The following is a 16,690-nucleotide window of genomic DNA, read 5'->3' on the forward strand; positions in this document are numbered from 1 at the left end:
GGGTTGTGGCCTGGGGCTTTCCCAGTTAATCATACATCCGGATTGTAACCTGCTTTCTCCACTGCCTTGCAGTCTGATTCCTGACTTTAGCCATGACACCTCCACTATTCCACTTCTCATGACAGTGATCTGGGGTCAGGAGGAGAGAGGCAGGTGGGTGTTTCCAGCACCCTCATTTTCATTATTATTCCAGTGACTCACAGGATTATGGAGACCTGGGAGTGGACTGTTGAGCACAAGCTGACTGGAACCAGGTCGTGGAAACCTCTGCATATCCTCACCTTTGTTTCTCAGCTTTCTCTCTGATCTTTCTTAGCTCAGTTGAGAGTGAGGACAGTCCAATCACAGCTTACTGTAAGGATGTCCCACTAATCAAACTTTGAGTCAGAGCCCATTGACTGACAGTTCTTTGGAACTTCAGGGCTCTAGATGAAAATTGAAGCATTCTGAAAAATTCATTCATTCTCCAACATTTTTTTTTTTTTAGATTTGTTTGTTTGTTTATTTATTTAACACACAGAGAGAGACAGCACAAGCAGAGGGAGCAGCAGAGGGAGAGGGAAAATCTCTGCTGAGCAGGGAGCCTGATGTGGGGCTTGATCCCAGGACCCCGAGATCATGACCTGAGCTGAAGGCAGATGCTTAACTGACTGAGCCACCCTGGTGCCCCAATTCTCCAACATTTTTGAGTGCTTGCTTTGGTGAAGACATCATGTCAGGACTTAGAGGTCCAAAGATGATTAAGAAATAGTCCCTGTTCTCACAGAACTCTCAGCTTGAAGGGTAGGAGACAGCTAAGCAACTGTACCATATAAAAAAGGTATGAGGAGGACCTCAATGGAGATATTTTGAGGAGGCCTTGCAGGCATAGAGAGGGAAAATTTAGCCCAAAATGTGTGCGTGGTGGGGTGGGGGTTGGGGGGACATTGTAAAAACTTCTTGAAGAGCTAATGTCAGAACTGGATCTGAAGTCACTGTGGGTGGAGTGAGAGATGGAGTGGGTGTCGGAAGGGGAGAGAGAATAGATGTGTGAAAAACTTGTGAAGGCAGAGGTACTTAGGAAATCTCAGAGCTCTGAAGGACATGAGGATTTGGGAGGGTTGTGAGCGAGGATGAAGTGAGATAAAGCTGTGGTGCTCAAGAGTGCCTGGGTTTGATGTCATGTAAGGACATGGATTTTATCTTGCAGATAATGGGGAATCATTGAAGGGTTTGAAGAAGAGAAACGATAAAATGAGTTTTGCATTGTAGGAAGGTCACCCTGGGCAGGAATTCATGGCTCCTTTATCTACATTAATGAATACTAAATTGCCCAGGACTGTGGTCATCCTGATATGACCAGGACCTTGTTCACGATTGTTTGTGGAGTCTGGCACAGTGACCATATCATCAGCACTCTTGGAAGTCACATTTGATTTCTGTTTTTTTTTTTTTTTTTTTTTTAATGGAATATCGAGACAGGAATTTTCTGGGAGTTTTCATTTCTTAGGAGGAAGTCCAGGGCAGAGCTAGAAAGCAGAAGTTCCTGTCCATTAGTCAAAGGTTCAGAAAAGAGAAGGACACTTTGTTTTTAAAGTAGAATTGGTGATTTAGATTGTTTAAATAGCCTGTGACGGAGGAAGTCACAAGATACTCTCCTTTCCTGCTTCACACTTAGCTAACTCTTGAGGAAATATGGAGATTATTGTAACCCAGTCCAACCTAGAGAAAACAAGTGAAAAACAATTAAAGAGGTAAAGAAATACTTTCTTTGTGGTTTGAAGAAATGTGGTATAAATCACCCAGCAATCTATTTCTGAGACAGGACTCGATTGGCTGTAGAGCATCTCGAAATCTATAGAATGAAATCTATGAAATCTATAGAATGAAATCTATAGAATTCGATCTCTCTTTTGCCTCTCCTTTTTTAAATCGTAAAGACCTCACATAGGTGTGTTTTTTTTTTCCCCAGTATTTGACAAGTGCCACATTTTCAGTATTTCACTGGTTTCTGACTCAACCCTGAGATGATTTGGAAGGTACTCTTCTCATACCTCGGGGAACTCAGTGCCTTAGTCAAGGTGCCTGGGGGATTGGCCCATGTTCCTTGGGGACTAGTGATAAATCAAGGGTAGAGTCAAAACATTTGTGTTTTCTTTTTCTACCCCCCGCCCCCAATATTCTTAGCTCCTTTTCAGTGAAGTTTCTTCCCCTTATTGACTGCGACATTTCAGCATATAGCTATTCTAGGGCACGGTATTTCTTCATTTCTTAACTTTGCAGTGAAAGCTCAATCTTATGTCAGCCCTTCACTTGTTCCCTTCAAACACTTGTTCAACTGGCAGATATTTTTGTCTGATCATCATTAGGTGTGCACATTCTTCTATTCCTACTAAGCCTCCAACTCTCTGAGGCTGGGGCCTTGCCTGGGAGGGGGGTCTTGTAAGGCTTCCATCTTTGCTGTGCCTCACTGAGCTCTTTCTGTCCGAAACCCGGGAACTAAGAGGTCCACTGGAAGACAATTGTAAAAACTTGCATTCTGAATCAGTGAATCAACAGTATTTAGAATCCTCAGCCCAAGGTAAATCTCATCACATCCTTCAAATTTTCTCCTCCCTTGAGGCTGTCCTGGAATCTTGCATTCCATTCCTGTTTTCCCTTCACCCACCTCCACTGGCTTGTTCATATTTACCGACTCCAAGCCAAGAGATGGTGCCTGCTTTTTCACCTCAATCTAATACTTTTGATGGCCCAAACCCTACTGGGAGAGGCACTCGAGAAAAATAGAGCAGGCAATACTTAAGGGATCATTGGCAACGAGACACCTGCTACAGTCTCATTGGAGTCACATCAACACCGGCAATTGCCTTTAGCAATTAGAGATCCAAGACACTAAGGTTTTCCTGCAATGCTGCTGATAGTTGTGGAACCCAACAGAATCCATTTCTTTTTTTTTATTTTTTATTTTTTATTTTTATTTTTTTTTGACAGAATCCATTTCTTATAACGAAGACAAGTCTCAAGGTTTGATTGGCCTTTGTTTTAAGAGATTTTGTAGGGTTGTTTTTAATGAAGGGCTCTGAATGGACACCCCCACCCCCACCCCCCAATCCTTTCCTGTCTGGTTCACAAGGAGTCTCGGAATAGTCCTGGAAGGTGGCCCGTATGATAGAAAGGACTTCGGATTTCAGAACTCAGAACGTTTTTAACTTATTTTTGTTCAGTGACAAACGCAGACAGATGCTCATGGGTCCATCCAGCATGCTTAGCATCCACCTGTAGTTCAACGACACTGGGTAGCCGGTGTTCAAAGTGAAGGACATTTAATAAATCCAGGCAAAGGAGATTGTGTATAGGACTCGTTCTTAGTGAATTTTCATGTTCATCTTCTCAAAAGATGTCTTCTTTGTGCTTTTGAAGAAATGTGGTATAAATCATAAATCTTTATTCTTTTGAATAAAGAATGGGCTTGGGAGAACATAAAAAATCAGGGGAAATATTCAGATTTTGGGAAAAACAGTTTTACTGGCGACTCTCATTTTTTAAGGCAGCTGTATAACCTTTAATTCACACAAACACCCACATATCTTTTAAAACCTGCTTTCTCACCACTCTGACAGTTAGAATTTTATCTCTTCACTGTTAAGATTTCTCTAGGGAGTACAATACTGCATCATTTTGACAAACTTGAATGCAAAGAGATGAATGCTCCTCATCTCTGAAACACTTCAGGGTAAGTTGCTTTAACCAGTTTCCTGTTTTCAGAGGCTATTTTTCTGTCATCCCTTCAGATCTATCAAAGTTCACTTAATTCTTTTAACAGCCATATTTTATAAAAAGTGGAATTCTTTTCTCACTAGTACTTGTAGCTCTGAGGTCTGGAGCCGTACTGACTCCTGCTATTATCTCAAGGGCCAGATGCACTGAGATGAAAGAAGAAGACCAGTGTGTACAAAGGACCCGTCCCAGCCACACTCTACCTGAGAACTTCTACTCACCCCACTTTCTTCTTGCTTTCTGGAAATCCCCCTTACCTGAGGTGCACAGATTGCCAGCAGGGCGGGATGGAACATTTTTATGTTATAGTCAGCATTGAAGTTATTTTGCTGAGGGGACATGGATGGATGTGGAGAAAAACCCAGAATATTAATTGAAAACCAATTATTCCTAGCAGCTGAAAGCTCCCTTTGGCAGTTTGAGAACAGCTTTTTAAATAATAGTGTAGAAAATGTATCATTCAGAAAATTCAATTCACTAAAGTAGAGAAATGGTAAATGAAATACTGTACCCTCTTAGACTAGATCAGGGGTTGATACACTTCAGTCTGCAGGCCAGAGATGGCCCCTTGCCTGCTTTTGAATGGCTTATGAGTTACAAATGCTTTCCCCAATTTTTTAAAAGGTTAAAAAACCTCAAAAGAATAATAACATTTCTATGGCTTGAAAATGAAATAAAATGCAAATTTCAGTGTCTATAATAAAGTTTTATTGGAACACAGTCACATCTACCTGTTGTTTTTGAGTGCTTTTGTGCTATAGCAGAGCTAAATACTTGCTGGGTCAATAGTTGTGATAGACCAGACGGCTCTCAAAGCCTAAAATATTTACTACCCACCTTTGACAAAATGTGCTGGCCAGTAGGCTAGATTACTGCATGACAGTTAAACTGATGCCAATTAAATATAAATATTTAATTATAAGAGAAATGTTTGTGGTAAAATATTTAGTAAAACAATCATGACAAACTGTATATATGAGATAGTCTCAAATAGTTTATTTTCCTTTACCCTGGTGGAAATGTAAATGCCAAGAAAATAAATATAAATCGACATTCATTTATTAATTTAGTTAGGTTCAGTTTCTAGAACAATGCTTGGCACATAGTAGATGCTCGATAAGCAAATGAAGGCAGTCAAAAACTGATAAATTGTGTGATTGAATAATAATATATAATAATAGTTATAGCAAAAGCTTTCTGGAATATGCATACATGTTAGGGCTTCAAATGCATGAGCCCATTTAATCCTAAAAGCCAGTTAGGGAAGGTACCTTCTCGCCCCCATTTTACAGAAGATGAAAGCAAGGCTTACAGAGGGTGTTTAACTTGTCTAATGTTGCAAAGCTACGAAGTAACATGACCAGAGTTCAAAAGAGCCTAAGCTCTCACCATAAGCTCTACTTCTTAAATTTCTAAAAACAATGGACATTTTTAGGTGAGAAAGAAAGGGATGGGAAATTCCAGAAGTCAGTATATAAATCACAGAACCAATTACTAGAATAGGAGCTTATAGATGATTTTTGTTTTCTTAGCTTTACACGCTAATGTTTTTCCACATTTCCTAAAATGAGTAGATTTGCTTTTAATTGCCTTAAAAATAAGAATGAATGTTTCTAAAGGAGAGTAAAAACAGCCCAAAAGGTTAACTGTTTCAATTGTTTCTGTAGGATCATTTCCCTGCTTCTCTGCAGGCCTCATGTCGGTCTGTCTCCTGTATTGATTTGTGTTGTTGAGGTTCAGGATTAGGTTTCAACTCCCTCTGAATTTTCCTACCTATGAGGATCTCAAGTGCTGTCTGCATATGACTTTAGTCCAGAGACAATGGGTAGAACTCCTCAGTGTTTGTCTTTACAAGTCCGAAGTACCATGTCTTTGAAGGCTATGTTGTGTCTTCCACACACTGGGTTACATTGGTCTCTACATGTAGTCTCCCACTCAAGATGAACTGCTTTTACCTGGACTTTACTATCATTATTTGTTACACTGGCATTGTATTTGGAGTCCACTCATTAAAAATTATATTTAGCTTATATCTAAGAAGACAATTAGATTTCAGCAGCCTCAAAACCGTTTAGAAAAGTCAAAGGAAATTAAAAAGGGAGATAGTGTTAAAAAAGAAGTTCTTTAGTTTGGATCTGTGGTCTCTCTCTCTCTCTCTCTCTCTTTGCTTAATTGTGTGTTGGTGACTGTGGCATACTTTCCAGAATCTAAAGGACTTTTTACATGCCCAGGCCTAAATTGCAAGGCTGAAAGGAGGTAGATTTTTCTTTTGAATAAAACTGGAAAGCAGATGATCCAAAGGATCAAGTGAATGCTACTAATATTATTGAGGTCACTGTAACAGCAAATTCAAGAGGGGTTAGAGAAGACAACTCTTTCTCATAGTAAAGCCCAGACATAGGTAAGTAAGAGCTCTACAAAAGGCAAACCAGCAAGACGGTGAAATAAATGTCTTTGACCAAAGGAATACAGTCATAGATTGAGAACCTCTTAGGTTATTTAAAAGTGCTTTTAAAAATTCCTGTGATGTGTCTTAGACATTCCAGTCATAATTTCAGAGGCTTCTGTTGTCCAGGCCTGTTAAGAATGAGTTAAGTAGGCTTTTCCAGACCGTTGTGACTTTTTTCCCCCCACAAGCATCATTTTGATTTTTAACTTCCAAGTGAAGCCGCCTAACATCATCTCTCAGTGACTTTATTTGGCAGAAATGGGGACTGGAAAAGGATGTCATTAGTTTTAAGCTTGAAGTATCATTTAATGGAACCTTAGTGATCATTCCTGTTTGTAACGACTTCACTTGGGCTCATCAGTCTTTATCTAGTCCAGCAGTGAAATTTCTAAACTATCAGGGGTGAGACAAAAACAATTAGAGTGACAGATTTAAAAAAAAAATCATCTATGTGCACGCAGTTGCAGAAATGACATTTGTTTAAATGTACTTTGTGTGTGAGATTATGTGTGAATAAATGATCCATCACTAAGAGTGCTCCTGTTTTCATCAGAGAAGAAAAAAAGTTTCCATCTTGCTTCTTTTTTCTTTCTTTGGGGATTATAGTGACTAGTGTAAGCCATGCAATTTCACTTTTAAATTTGTGACTTCTAAAAGTTCCTTTTCTGTGGCCTCAGAAAATCAGACAGTTGTTATTACAAATAGAGAGCAGCTCCACTTAGTTATTGAATACACAATTATAAATGCCTGGACTCTTTCCCTTTTCGTGGTGGCTGCTTTTAGATGTGGAATAAAACCACATTAACCAGAGGACATTGCTATTGGTGATTAGTGGCTTATTCCTGTGCTACATCAATAAAAGGTCTTGTTTCGAAAATCTTTCACTGTCTAACAGGGACTGTGAAATATCATGTAATCAAACTCTTGCATTTGGTAGGTGACAGGGTGAAGCTGTGAGGGGCTGCCTAAAGACTCACACTGACTCATGCTAAACGTGCTAACGTGTGTTTGTTTTTTGGATTCTATAGATGGCCGCCCGTGCCCTCTCATTCTCTGGGACTCATCTTTATCTCCAGCAAGTAACGAGACCCACTCTTCTGTTAAGCTCACCTGGGGAACCTACCAACAGTCGTTGAAACAGAAGTGCTGGCAAAATGGTCGAGTACCCAAACCTGAATGGGGTTGTACTGAAATACATCACCATGAGTGGTCCAAGCTGGCACTCTTCGATTTTTTGTTACAGGTAGGTTTCTGAAATCAAATAAGTGGTTCTCTAAGCCTGACACTGAGTTATGTAAGTCTAACACTAAGGAATTTTCTATACTTTGAATTTTGACGAAGCCAGAGTTTAAGTTCTCTGATGCTCTATTTGGCAAGTCTAATACTACGTTGCAAAGTTTTATATTCTTTTGGGAAATATTCAGAAACACCCCTCAGCTCTTTTGTTAGTTTCTGAAGGAGTTCTCCTTCAGTACTTCAGTCTTGCGATTGTCATACTCATTGTAGATCCAATTTATTGAGGAAGCCCATCAACAACTCAAGGTGACTGGTCTTCCCCCATTTGTGGAGTAAACTGATGTTTCCTGAGGTTAAGGACCTCATCCACATTCTGAAAACCTCTAAAAGCTGGAGCTGGGGTTCCCTGGGATCTGTTGATGGTAAAAATTTGACTTCCTTTCACACTTTATTTCCATCATTCCACATTGTGTTTCGTTGGTCACTACGCTTACAGCCACCATTTCTCTTGCTTTCTTTATAGTATTTTTTTTTCAAATATTTCATTAAGATTGGACATTGGAGAATAATAGAATAATAAATATTGACCATCTACATAATTGACACAGAATGTTACAGATTTCTTATAACCCGCTATCTCCTCTTGGCAAGGATCTCACAACTCTCTTCATTCCTTCATTCTGATTACTGCTTTTCTCTTCCTTCATCTTAGAAAAACCAGTTGACTGCTGTTGTTGCATTGCTAATTAGTATTTTGTGAAAATGTAAGAGTGTCTTAGGACATTTGCAAAACTTCTCCTTTCGGTGACGTGTGTGTGTGTGTGTGTGTGTGTGTGTGTGTGTGACATTGTGGGAAGGAACTAGAGACAGGTAAAAATGTAAGAAGGAAAACAGGTTAGTACAACAGCGCAGACTTTCAAGGGATTAGGAACTTTCAAGGAGAGGATGATTTATAGTGTCAGTGTTGTAAAACCACCAGTGAGAACTGAGCTAGAGAGCAGGCCATTTGACAAAATTGCAGTCAAGAGTCACAGAAAAACTGTGGTAGAGTCCAACTACGAGGCTCAGACTGGTCTTAAGCATTGTATATGTATTAGCTCATTATTCCTTTTATTTAATATACTAACTGTGAGATAGTCATCTTCTCCCCATTTTATAGGTAAGTAAAAGGGAAACTGAAGCATAAAGACGTTATTATCGAGAACTGTGGAAAGTCTGAGAGCTTACCTTTCTGTAAACTAACAAATTAACCAGCCACATGTTCGTAGATGCTAGCAGAGGACAAAAGACTCCTGGGCCAGAGGCTGACAGATGACTTCAATTATCATGGTACAGCAAGTGGCATGAGCTTCATGTCCCTTTTCCCCTCAAGTCCCATTGTGACGATACAGAATGGCCCTGGTGACTGCTACCTGTAGTGGTTTGTTTCACTACAGAGGAATTCTAAGCTTAGGAAACCCCTAATCTTATGAGAGGTTGCTAGTAAACCTGCCCAACATTGCCCCAGAAGCAGACATTAACTTTATCATCTTGGTCAGGAGATAAATCAGATCTGCTTGCCACATCAGTTGGAAACACTCTTTGTATCTTCCAAGGCTGTTTGCTCTACTAATATCCTTGGAGAGACAGTGCAGAGCAAAATCTGATGTAAGACATGCGGAAATGCCATGGAGAATTGTTTCTTAACAGTTATCTAACTTGTTTGATATTACATAACTAGTAAGTTCCTAAACTAGTTTTCAGCAGGTTTGGCTAATACTCGATTCCATATTTTTAATCATTGTTGTGTGGAAACTACCAGGTTATCCTTAAGTGAATGAAGGGTGTTGGTGTAATAAAATGTATTAGCAATAAAGTGAGGAATGAGTGAAGATTTCTAGGGCTAAGTAGGTGAAGGCCGTGTGTTTGGAGTGTCGACAGTGTAGAGGTTGAAGTTTCTGAGGGTGATGAGGTAGAGGCAGGAGAGTGAAGAGATGATCCATGAACATGGCAGTGAAGTCTATGAAAAAAGAATGACCCTGAGGCTTGTAGCTGAGGAACAAAGATCTACTCTACACGGAATAGAGGGCAAAACCTTTTACAAGTTGTCTCTGGTGACATTTATGTTAATTCTGGAAACTTCAAGTAAATTGCTACTTCTGTCTTTGTCATTCTCCTCTCTATTGAGGGAAATCACAACTATCATTTAATCAATGATGATGTGTTTATGCAGCATCTACTGAACATTATACTGTAGAAAACTAACACAGGGGTAGCAAAGTAGTAAAGATGGTTAACCCCCTTGCCCTAACCCAAGTTTAGTTTTATAAAAAATCGCTTAGGAAAGTACAGTGTATGAAACAAAGATAGATACATGTAAGAAGGGCTGGATGAAATAATATAAAAGTCCTTACTGGTATGAGGTTAAGGAGGGGAGAATACTTTGCCATGAAACAGTAAAGAAGGAAGAGTTTGAGTAAGATCACAGGCTGTAAATGATAAAGAGGGTGAGCACAAATGTGAGGAAGGATATGGGGTTGGCAATTTTCATATGATATTTAGGGCATCCTAAATATACCATTTGTCTGAAACACAGTCTTTTAGGGGAATAGTGATGGCTCCTGCCTATAAGCGATATGATAGATCATGGAGGAAGAGAGCTTTTTTCACAAGAGGTGTGTTCACATTGTAACTTCGGTTCATTACCTTGACTAAGAATGAATTCCAGCTGAACCACAGTTCCCTGAGTATATCAGCAGCTTTAATCATTGTACCCATTGTCTATGACCTTGAGGATGAATGTAGACACATCTCTATTATAAGTTTTCAATGAAGATAAATATTTTAAGTCCTTAAACTAATACTATTAATAATCTAACAATCATATAACATTTGCTATGTGCTTGGCACTGTTCTAAGCACTCTGTACTGAGCACTAAGATATTAACTTATTTAATCCTCATAATGGTCCTATGAAGAAGTTTTTATTATTATTCATATTTTAGGTATGAGGAAATTAAGGCAAAGAGAAATTAAATAATTTGGCTAGAGTCACAACTGGTATCCAGTAGGATCTGGAGCTCAACTGAGGAGTTCTGGTTTGAGAGACAAACTTCTAAGCAATGCTTCCTCCTAATCATTTGATAAAGTAGTGGCACCATCATTTTCCAATTTCCCAAGCCAAAAATATGGGGATCATTTATATGCCTCATGGTATTTACCCTCACATCCATACAATGACCCAGCCCATCTTCTTTCAGGAATGGCTTATGCTCCTGTTTTAGTTCAGGCTTTGTAATTTATTACCTGGATGACTCCTTTGAGTCCACTCAAACTGTTTAAGCCAAGATCACCTTTGGCTTGAGATATTGAGAATCAGGCTGCTGTTATCTCTGCAGGAACTGATTCTATTGGCAGGTCAGTTCTATTTGTAATCTGCCTTCTTGCTCTTTCTGCCTGGGGAAAGTTGTGGGGGTGTCTTTCACATTCTTGGTAATCCGTGAGGATGTGTGTTGCAGAGATCACATCCTCTTTTTACTGGAGATTGGAGTTCCCAATTTTGGCTCTGGCTAAAGCAATGAATCTAAAAGTCAGAAATTAATTTGATTGTCAAGAGTTAATTTGATTGGCATCTACAAAAGTGTTTCAAATTATATATATGAGGATGGCATCTATGAGAATAGAGTTTTTTTTTTTATTCATTCAACACTTACTTGCTTCCCACAGTGCAACAGACAAAACACTAATTTCCTCCAGATGCTGCAGCATTTTACAATTTTACCAGTAAGGTATTATAGTGTGTGTTTCCCTCTTTCTTGTTGATCTTGGGAAGTAGAGAACTAATTAATATTTTTACTGATTTTATGGAGGGTAGCAAGGTCTTTTATATTTCCAGTTTTTTCATTATGAATGTGATTGAAGATATCATATTTTCAAATATTATCTATAGTCCATTTTTTGTGAGTTGCATGTTTATATCATTGTCCTTTTTATTGTATTCCATAGCTTTTCCTTTTTGATTTATAAAAACATTTTGTATATCATGAAAATTAACCATTATCAATCCTATATATCTCAAATAGTTTTTTTACTTTGTTGATTTTCATTTGACTTTGTTCATAGTAGATGTCACTCAGAGAAATTGTATGTTTTTTGTAAGTTCTATCTTAATTGATCTTTTTACTTCCTGTATTTAGCATCATACAATGTTTATAGAGAGATGCTTATTAAAAATGTTTGCTGAACAAATAAACAAATAAATGAAAATGCGTAGGCCATTTTTCAGGAGTACCATAATAGTTTTCTCTTATACAATAATCCTTCTCATCAGTTACACTGAAATGTTTACTTTAAAGTCAAATATATTCCTTATTTAAATGGTGATTGGGAATGTGTTGGGAGTGTATTGGGTGGGTTTTGTTAACAATCTTAGAAAAGTTCTGCCTGAAGTAAACTAAAATCATTTGTTCTATAATGCTACAGCAAGGCAAGAGAATACAGAACCCAGTTGTTAATTTTCTGTACACAATATTCTTTTTGTTTTACCCAATTAACAAATCTACATTCATAAAGGCTATGCCATTTTACCGTAAAATGTGATAGAGGCACAAGTAACCTTTTATTCTTGAAGCGTGGGGGTATGAACTGTAGAGACAAAAATTCACCTTCCTTAGGATGACAAAGAATAGTATTCTAGAGAGCATTTTAGTTTCTAAGATTTGGGAAATTTCTATTGAAAGGTCATATAAAATATCAGGAAAAGATTTAGGATGTAGAAAACTTAGTTTTTGAGCTCAGAGATAATCTGTTAGGAACTGATATCCTGGAGCCAGCCTGCTAAATTTCAATCCTAATTTCCAATACTATTTTTTAACATTGATAAGTTACTTAACCTCTCTCTACCTTGGTTTCCTCAGGAATAATAATATTGTTTATAGAGAGAGCTATTGAGAGAATTCAATACATTTACACACATGAAGAATTTAGAATAATGCCTGGTACATAATAGGTTCAGGGAGTATTATATATTAAGAAATTGACCATCCAGAAATAATAGTAGAGGTTAACATCAATATAAGAATTAAAGTATTTTATCATTTTTATTCATTAAATTGCCAGTCTTTCCTAGATCGTTACATTTTTCTACTCTTATGTACTTATATTAGAGATCTTGGCCTATTAAGTTTTAATTATTTTTGACTAGTCTGTCTTTTTTAATAAGCTGTGAATTTCTCAAGGGCAAGTCCCTGTCTTATCCAACTCTGTAACCTTTCAATTAGTAGTAGAGTATCTGAGAGTGTCACACTCAGGGTGTCATTTTTTTTTATTAAAGAAAACTATCTAGTTATATTAAAATATTAAATCAAAAGTGCCAAATTAAAAATGTTAAAAGTGAAAGAAATAAAATTGTAATTGCACCAAAGAAATGAAGTTTTGTAAAATAAGAGAATTAGAAGTTTAGAAAATGAAAAATCAAATGAATAGAAAACATTTAATATTTTTACTATTTATTGGAGTTCTTCTTGTACTTACATTTTCTAAGTATAACTTTATTTCATGAACAATTAAGGAGTGTTTAGATAGAGGAGGACTAACAGAGATGTGTTTTGGAGCCGTTTGCTTCCACCTTCAACAAAATAAGTTACATATATTTCTTTCCACGTGGACTGGACAGACTTTTTGGGGCCCCTTTCTGTCCCAGACACTTGGCAGGTTTAGTGCTGGTGAGAAGATGGATGAGATCCTGTCCCTGACCTCAAGAGTTATGGCAGTCTAAAAACAGAGACAATCATAACAGAATGTATCAAGTGTCATAACTGAGTTACGATTAACATCCTTTGAAACAAATAAGGTGCTATTAGTTTTTAGAGATGTGTAGAGAATGTAGACAGAGAATGTGACATTTAATGTGGAGACTGAAGACCTTGCAGGAATCAGGTGAGTACAGGAGACAGGGTTTCGGAGAGAGGGATTCTAACAAAGGGCTAAAGATGTAAAAAAAAAAAGTTCCGAATGGGAAAAACTATGCTTATGGAAACTTCCTGTTCCATTAGGTAGTTTCCTCCTCAGTGACTGTAATAAACTTATTTTCATAAATTCAACAAACAACAATAATATGAATTGGTATGTCTTTTATCAACTCTCTTAGCTCTTACCTGGCTTCTAATGATTCAGTTCTGGAATATAATACATTATATTAATAAGTGTAATCTTTGACCTATTCTCTTTTATTCTTTATCTATGCATAATTTTTTCAATTAATGATGTGATAATAGTAAAAGTAAACATTCCAATCAACTATCATCTAAACAAGAGAAAATATAACTTTTCACTAAAAGAGTATTTGTTTCTGCAGGAATATCCAAATGCTAGGCAAAGAAAGATTCCAACTATGGCCTCCATGATAGATTATGAAGGTCTTCCAAGCATTCCCCTCCTTTTATCCCTACTACTCAGTGATCAAGGATTTTGTCTCCAACTTTCTGAGATCACTCACAGACAGACACTCTGACAGCAAAAGGCATAGCAATCCTGGGTCTTGGACCCTGGGATTTCTAATAGTTTGGGTCAGTTTTGCTGTTTTGCAGAAGTAGCACTGTCAATCTAAATAGCTTGTAGCATTAAGTCCAAACAAGAAAATAATAGAGTTTTTTTTTTTGTTTATTTGCTCGCAAACAATGAGAAAAGATATAAGTCTTATATAAGATATAAGACTGTCTTGTCTTCAAGTAGCAAAGAAAGTGATTAGCTTTGGCAATATTGGTTGCTGAGTTGACAGGAATTTGGGGAACAAAGATGGCCAAGGATCACAGGGTTTTGAAAACACTACTGCTTCATAAAAAGAAATCTTCACAATTTCTTTTTATGTTGAGAATCACAGGGGTTCACTTGATGGCTGAGTCACTTACTAAGGTAAAGGACATGGGAATGTGATACTCGGGGCATCAAAAATGACCAACTCTAAACTCTGAAGGTACAGATGTGCTAAGAACTGAAATCTATTGTGATTTCTACAGAATTTTAATTGTTTAAAGCTACGTGTGCCCTTTGTTATAAATGAAATTCAAATGTCTGACTTTGACATAGTTTCTACTATATACATGTCCATACTTTGTCACTAGGAGAAAATATTTTCAGTATTATTGATTCAGTATTATGATTTCAGTATTATGTGATACAGGGGATTATCTATTATTCAAAGAGGCCTCAAGAGACTTACCAAATTATTTTGTGACTTTATAGTTTTATTCTTCTAAGCACTGCTTACCATACGTGAGCAAATTGGCCAGAAAAGCTGATATTTTCTGGGCACCTATGTTTAGATATATAGGGACAGGGGAGGTGATGTAAAAGAAGCGTACAGATTTGCTTCTGTATCAAACAACGTAGAAATTTTTGCAGAGAAGAGGAGATAGATGAAATGGCTAACCTATGCCAAGGAAATTTATTAAGGAAGGATTTGGGCTATCTTACTAGTAGAAGGAAGTTTGACTTACATATTTTTTAAGAAATATTTTATTTATTTTTTTCATGAGAGACAGAGAGAGAGAGAGACAGAGACAGAGACACAGGCAGAGGGAGAAGCAGACAGAGAAGCAGGCCCCACGCAGGGAGCCCAACGTGGGATTTGATCCTGGGACTCTAGGATCATGCCCTGGGCCAAAGGCAGGTGCTAAACTGCTGAGCCACCCAGGGATCCCCGACTTACATATTTTTATTCAGTTATTTTATTATACAACTTCAATTCATGACTTTATTTTTAAATAAAGCATCACAATTGGAGAGGGCACAAAGAATATTTTTATGCATATATAGCTAAACAATACTTCACTTTAAATAGCCAATGGTCATGTCAGCCTTTCTTTCTTTCTTTCTTTTTTTTTTTTCATGTCAGCCTTTCAAACTTGATATCTAGAAGCAAATTTGTCACCTCATGCCCTGACAATTTGCTCTCTTGACTTACCTGTTTCTATTCATAATATTACTATTTTTAAAGTCAGTCAGGTCAGAAATTTTTGAGTCAACTTTGAATCTTCCTTTGCTTTGTGCGTCATTTTTAAGAAGCACTAAACTTTGACAGTTCCTCAGAATCATTCCAATTACATGTTCCTTTTCATCCCTATTAATGATATCCGAATCAAACTCTTATCACTATAGGTCTGATCTCCTTATCTCTATCTTTCCCACCTGCAACTTATGTGTGATCCATTGCTGAGTTGACTTTTTGTACTTTCCTTTAAATTGTTTTAGTTGCTTCTTACAAAAATAAAAAATAAAGCTCTGAAGATTTCCGTATGATTGGAAAATCAATTTTATTTTTTTTGTTTTTATTTATTTTTTAAAAAATTTTACTTATTCACTTGAGAGAGAGAGAGAGCACCAGTGTAGAGAGAGGTAGAGAGAGAGGGAGAAGTAGACGCCCTGCTGATCAGGGAGCTCAGTGTGGGGCTGGATCCCAGGACCCTGAGACGATGACCTGAGCCAAAGGCAGATGCTTATCCATCTGAGCCACCCAGGTGCCCCTAAAAATAAATTTTAAATGTCTTATTGAGTTAACAATTTTTATATGAAAAAAAAATTTTTATATGAAAAAACTTAAACATATACAAAAATAAATGAACCCTTGGGTACCTGTCATCCAGTTTCAACAATTGATAATCAACTCATGACCAGGCTTGTTTTATCTCTATCCCAATCTACTCCCCATTCTCACATTAATTTGGAGCAAATCCCAGACATCATATTCTTTCATCCGTAAATATTTAAGTATCACTAGAAAATAAAACTTAAGCATAGGACTATTAAAACATTCAAAAGAAAAATTAGCAATAATTCCAGTAACTTATCCAGTAAATTGTCTAATTTTTAATTGACTTATAAATGTTCTATTTGTATATTTGTTTGCTTATGTATTTATTGTTTAGGTTTGTTTACTTGAAGCAGGATTCAAATAAATCCTACACTTTATCAGTTGATATGTCTTTTAATTTATAGACTCCTCCACCCCCAACTCTTCCTTTTCTTTTTTTTTCCCTTACCAGTTTACTTATTGACGAAAATATTTGCCTATCACATGAAATGCTTATCATGGTACCTGGCTGCCTTGGTCTGAATATTTGTGTCTCACCAAAATTCATACATTGAATCTTAGCTTCCAACGTGATGGTATTGGAAGTGGGGCAGGGGGGCTTTAGGAAGTGAGTAGGTCATGAGGGCAGAGCACTCATGAGTGGGATTAGTGCCCTTGTAAAAGAGGCCCAACAGAGTTCC

The 16,690-nt window shown here is 37.3% G+C and overlaps 1 protein-coding gene across 1 annotated transcript in view; it reads left to right on the top strand.

Annotated features, from left to right (window-relative positions):
- The window catches only part of GASK1B (golgi associated kinase 1B), a 45,253-nt gene that overhangs the window by 9,066 nt on the left and 19,497 nt on the right, over positions 1-16,690 (top strand). Inside the window, exon 2 of the mRNA XM_041738928.1 lies at positions 7,234-7,448. Coding sequence (XP_041594862.1) covers positions 7,234-7,448 — 215 coding nt within the window. The remainder of the gene's footprint in view (positions 1-7,233; positions 7,449-16,690) is intronic.

Source organism: Vulpes lagopus, chromosome 23, assembly GCF_018345385.1.
Source record: "Vulpes lagopus strain Blue_001 chromosome 23, ASM1834538v1, whole genome shotgun sequence".
NCBI lineage: Eukaryota > Metazoa > Chordata > Mammalia > Carnivora > Canidae > Vulpes > Vulpes lagopus.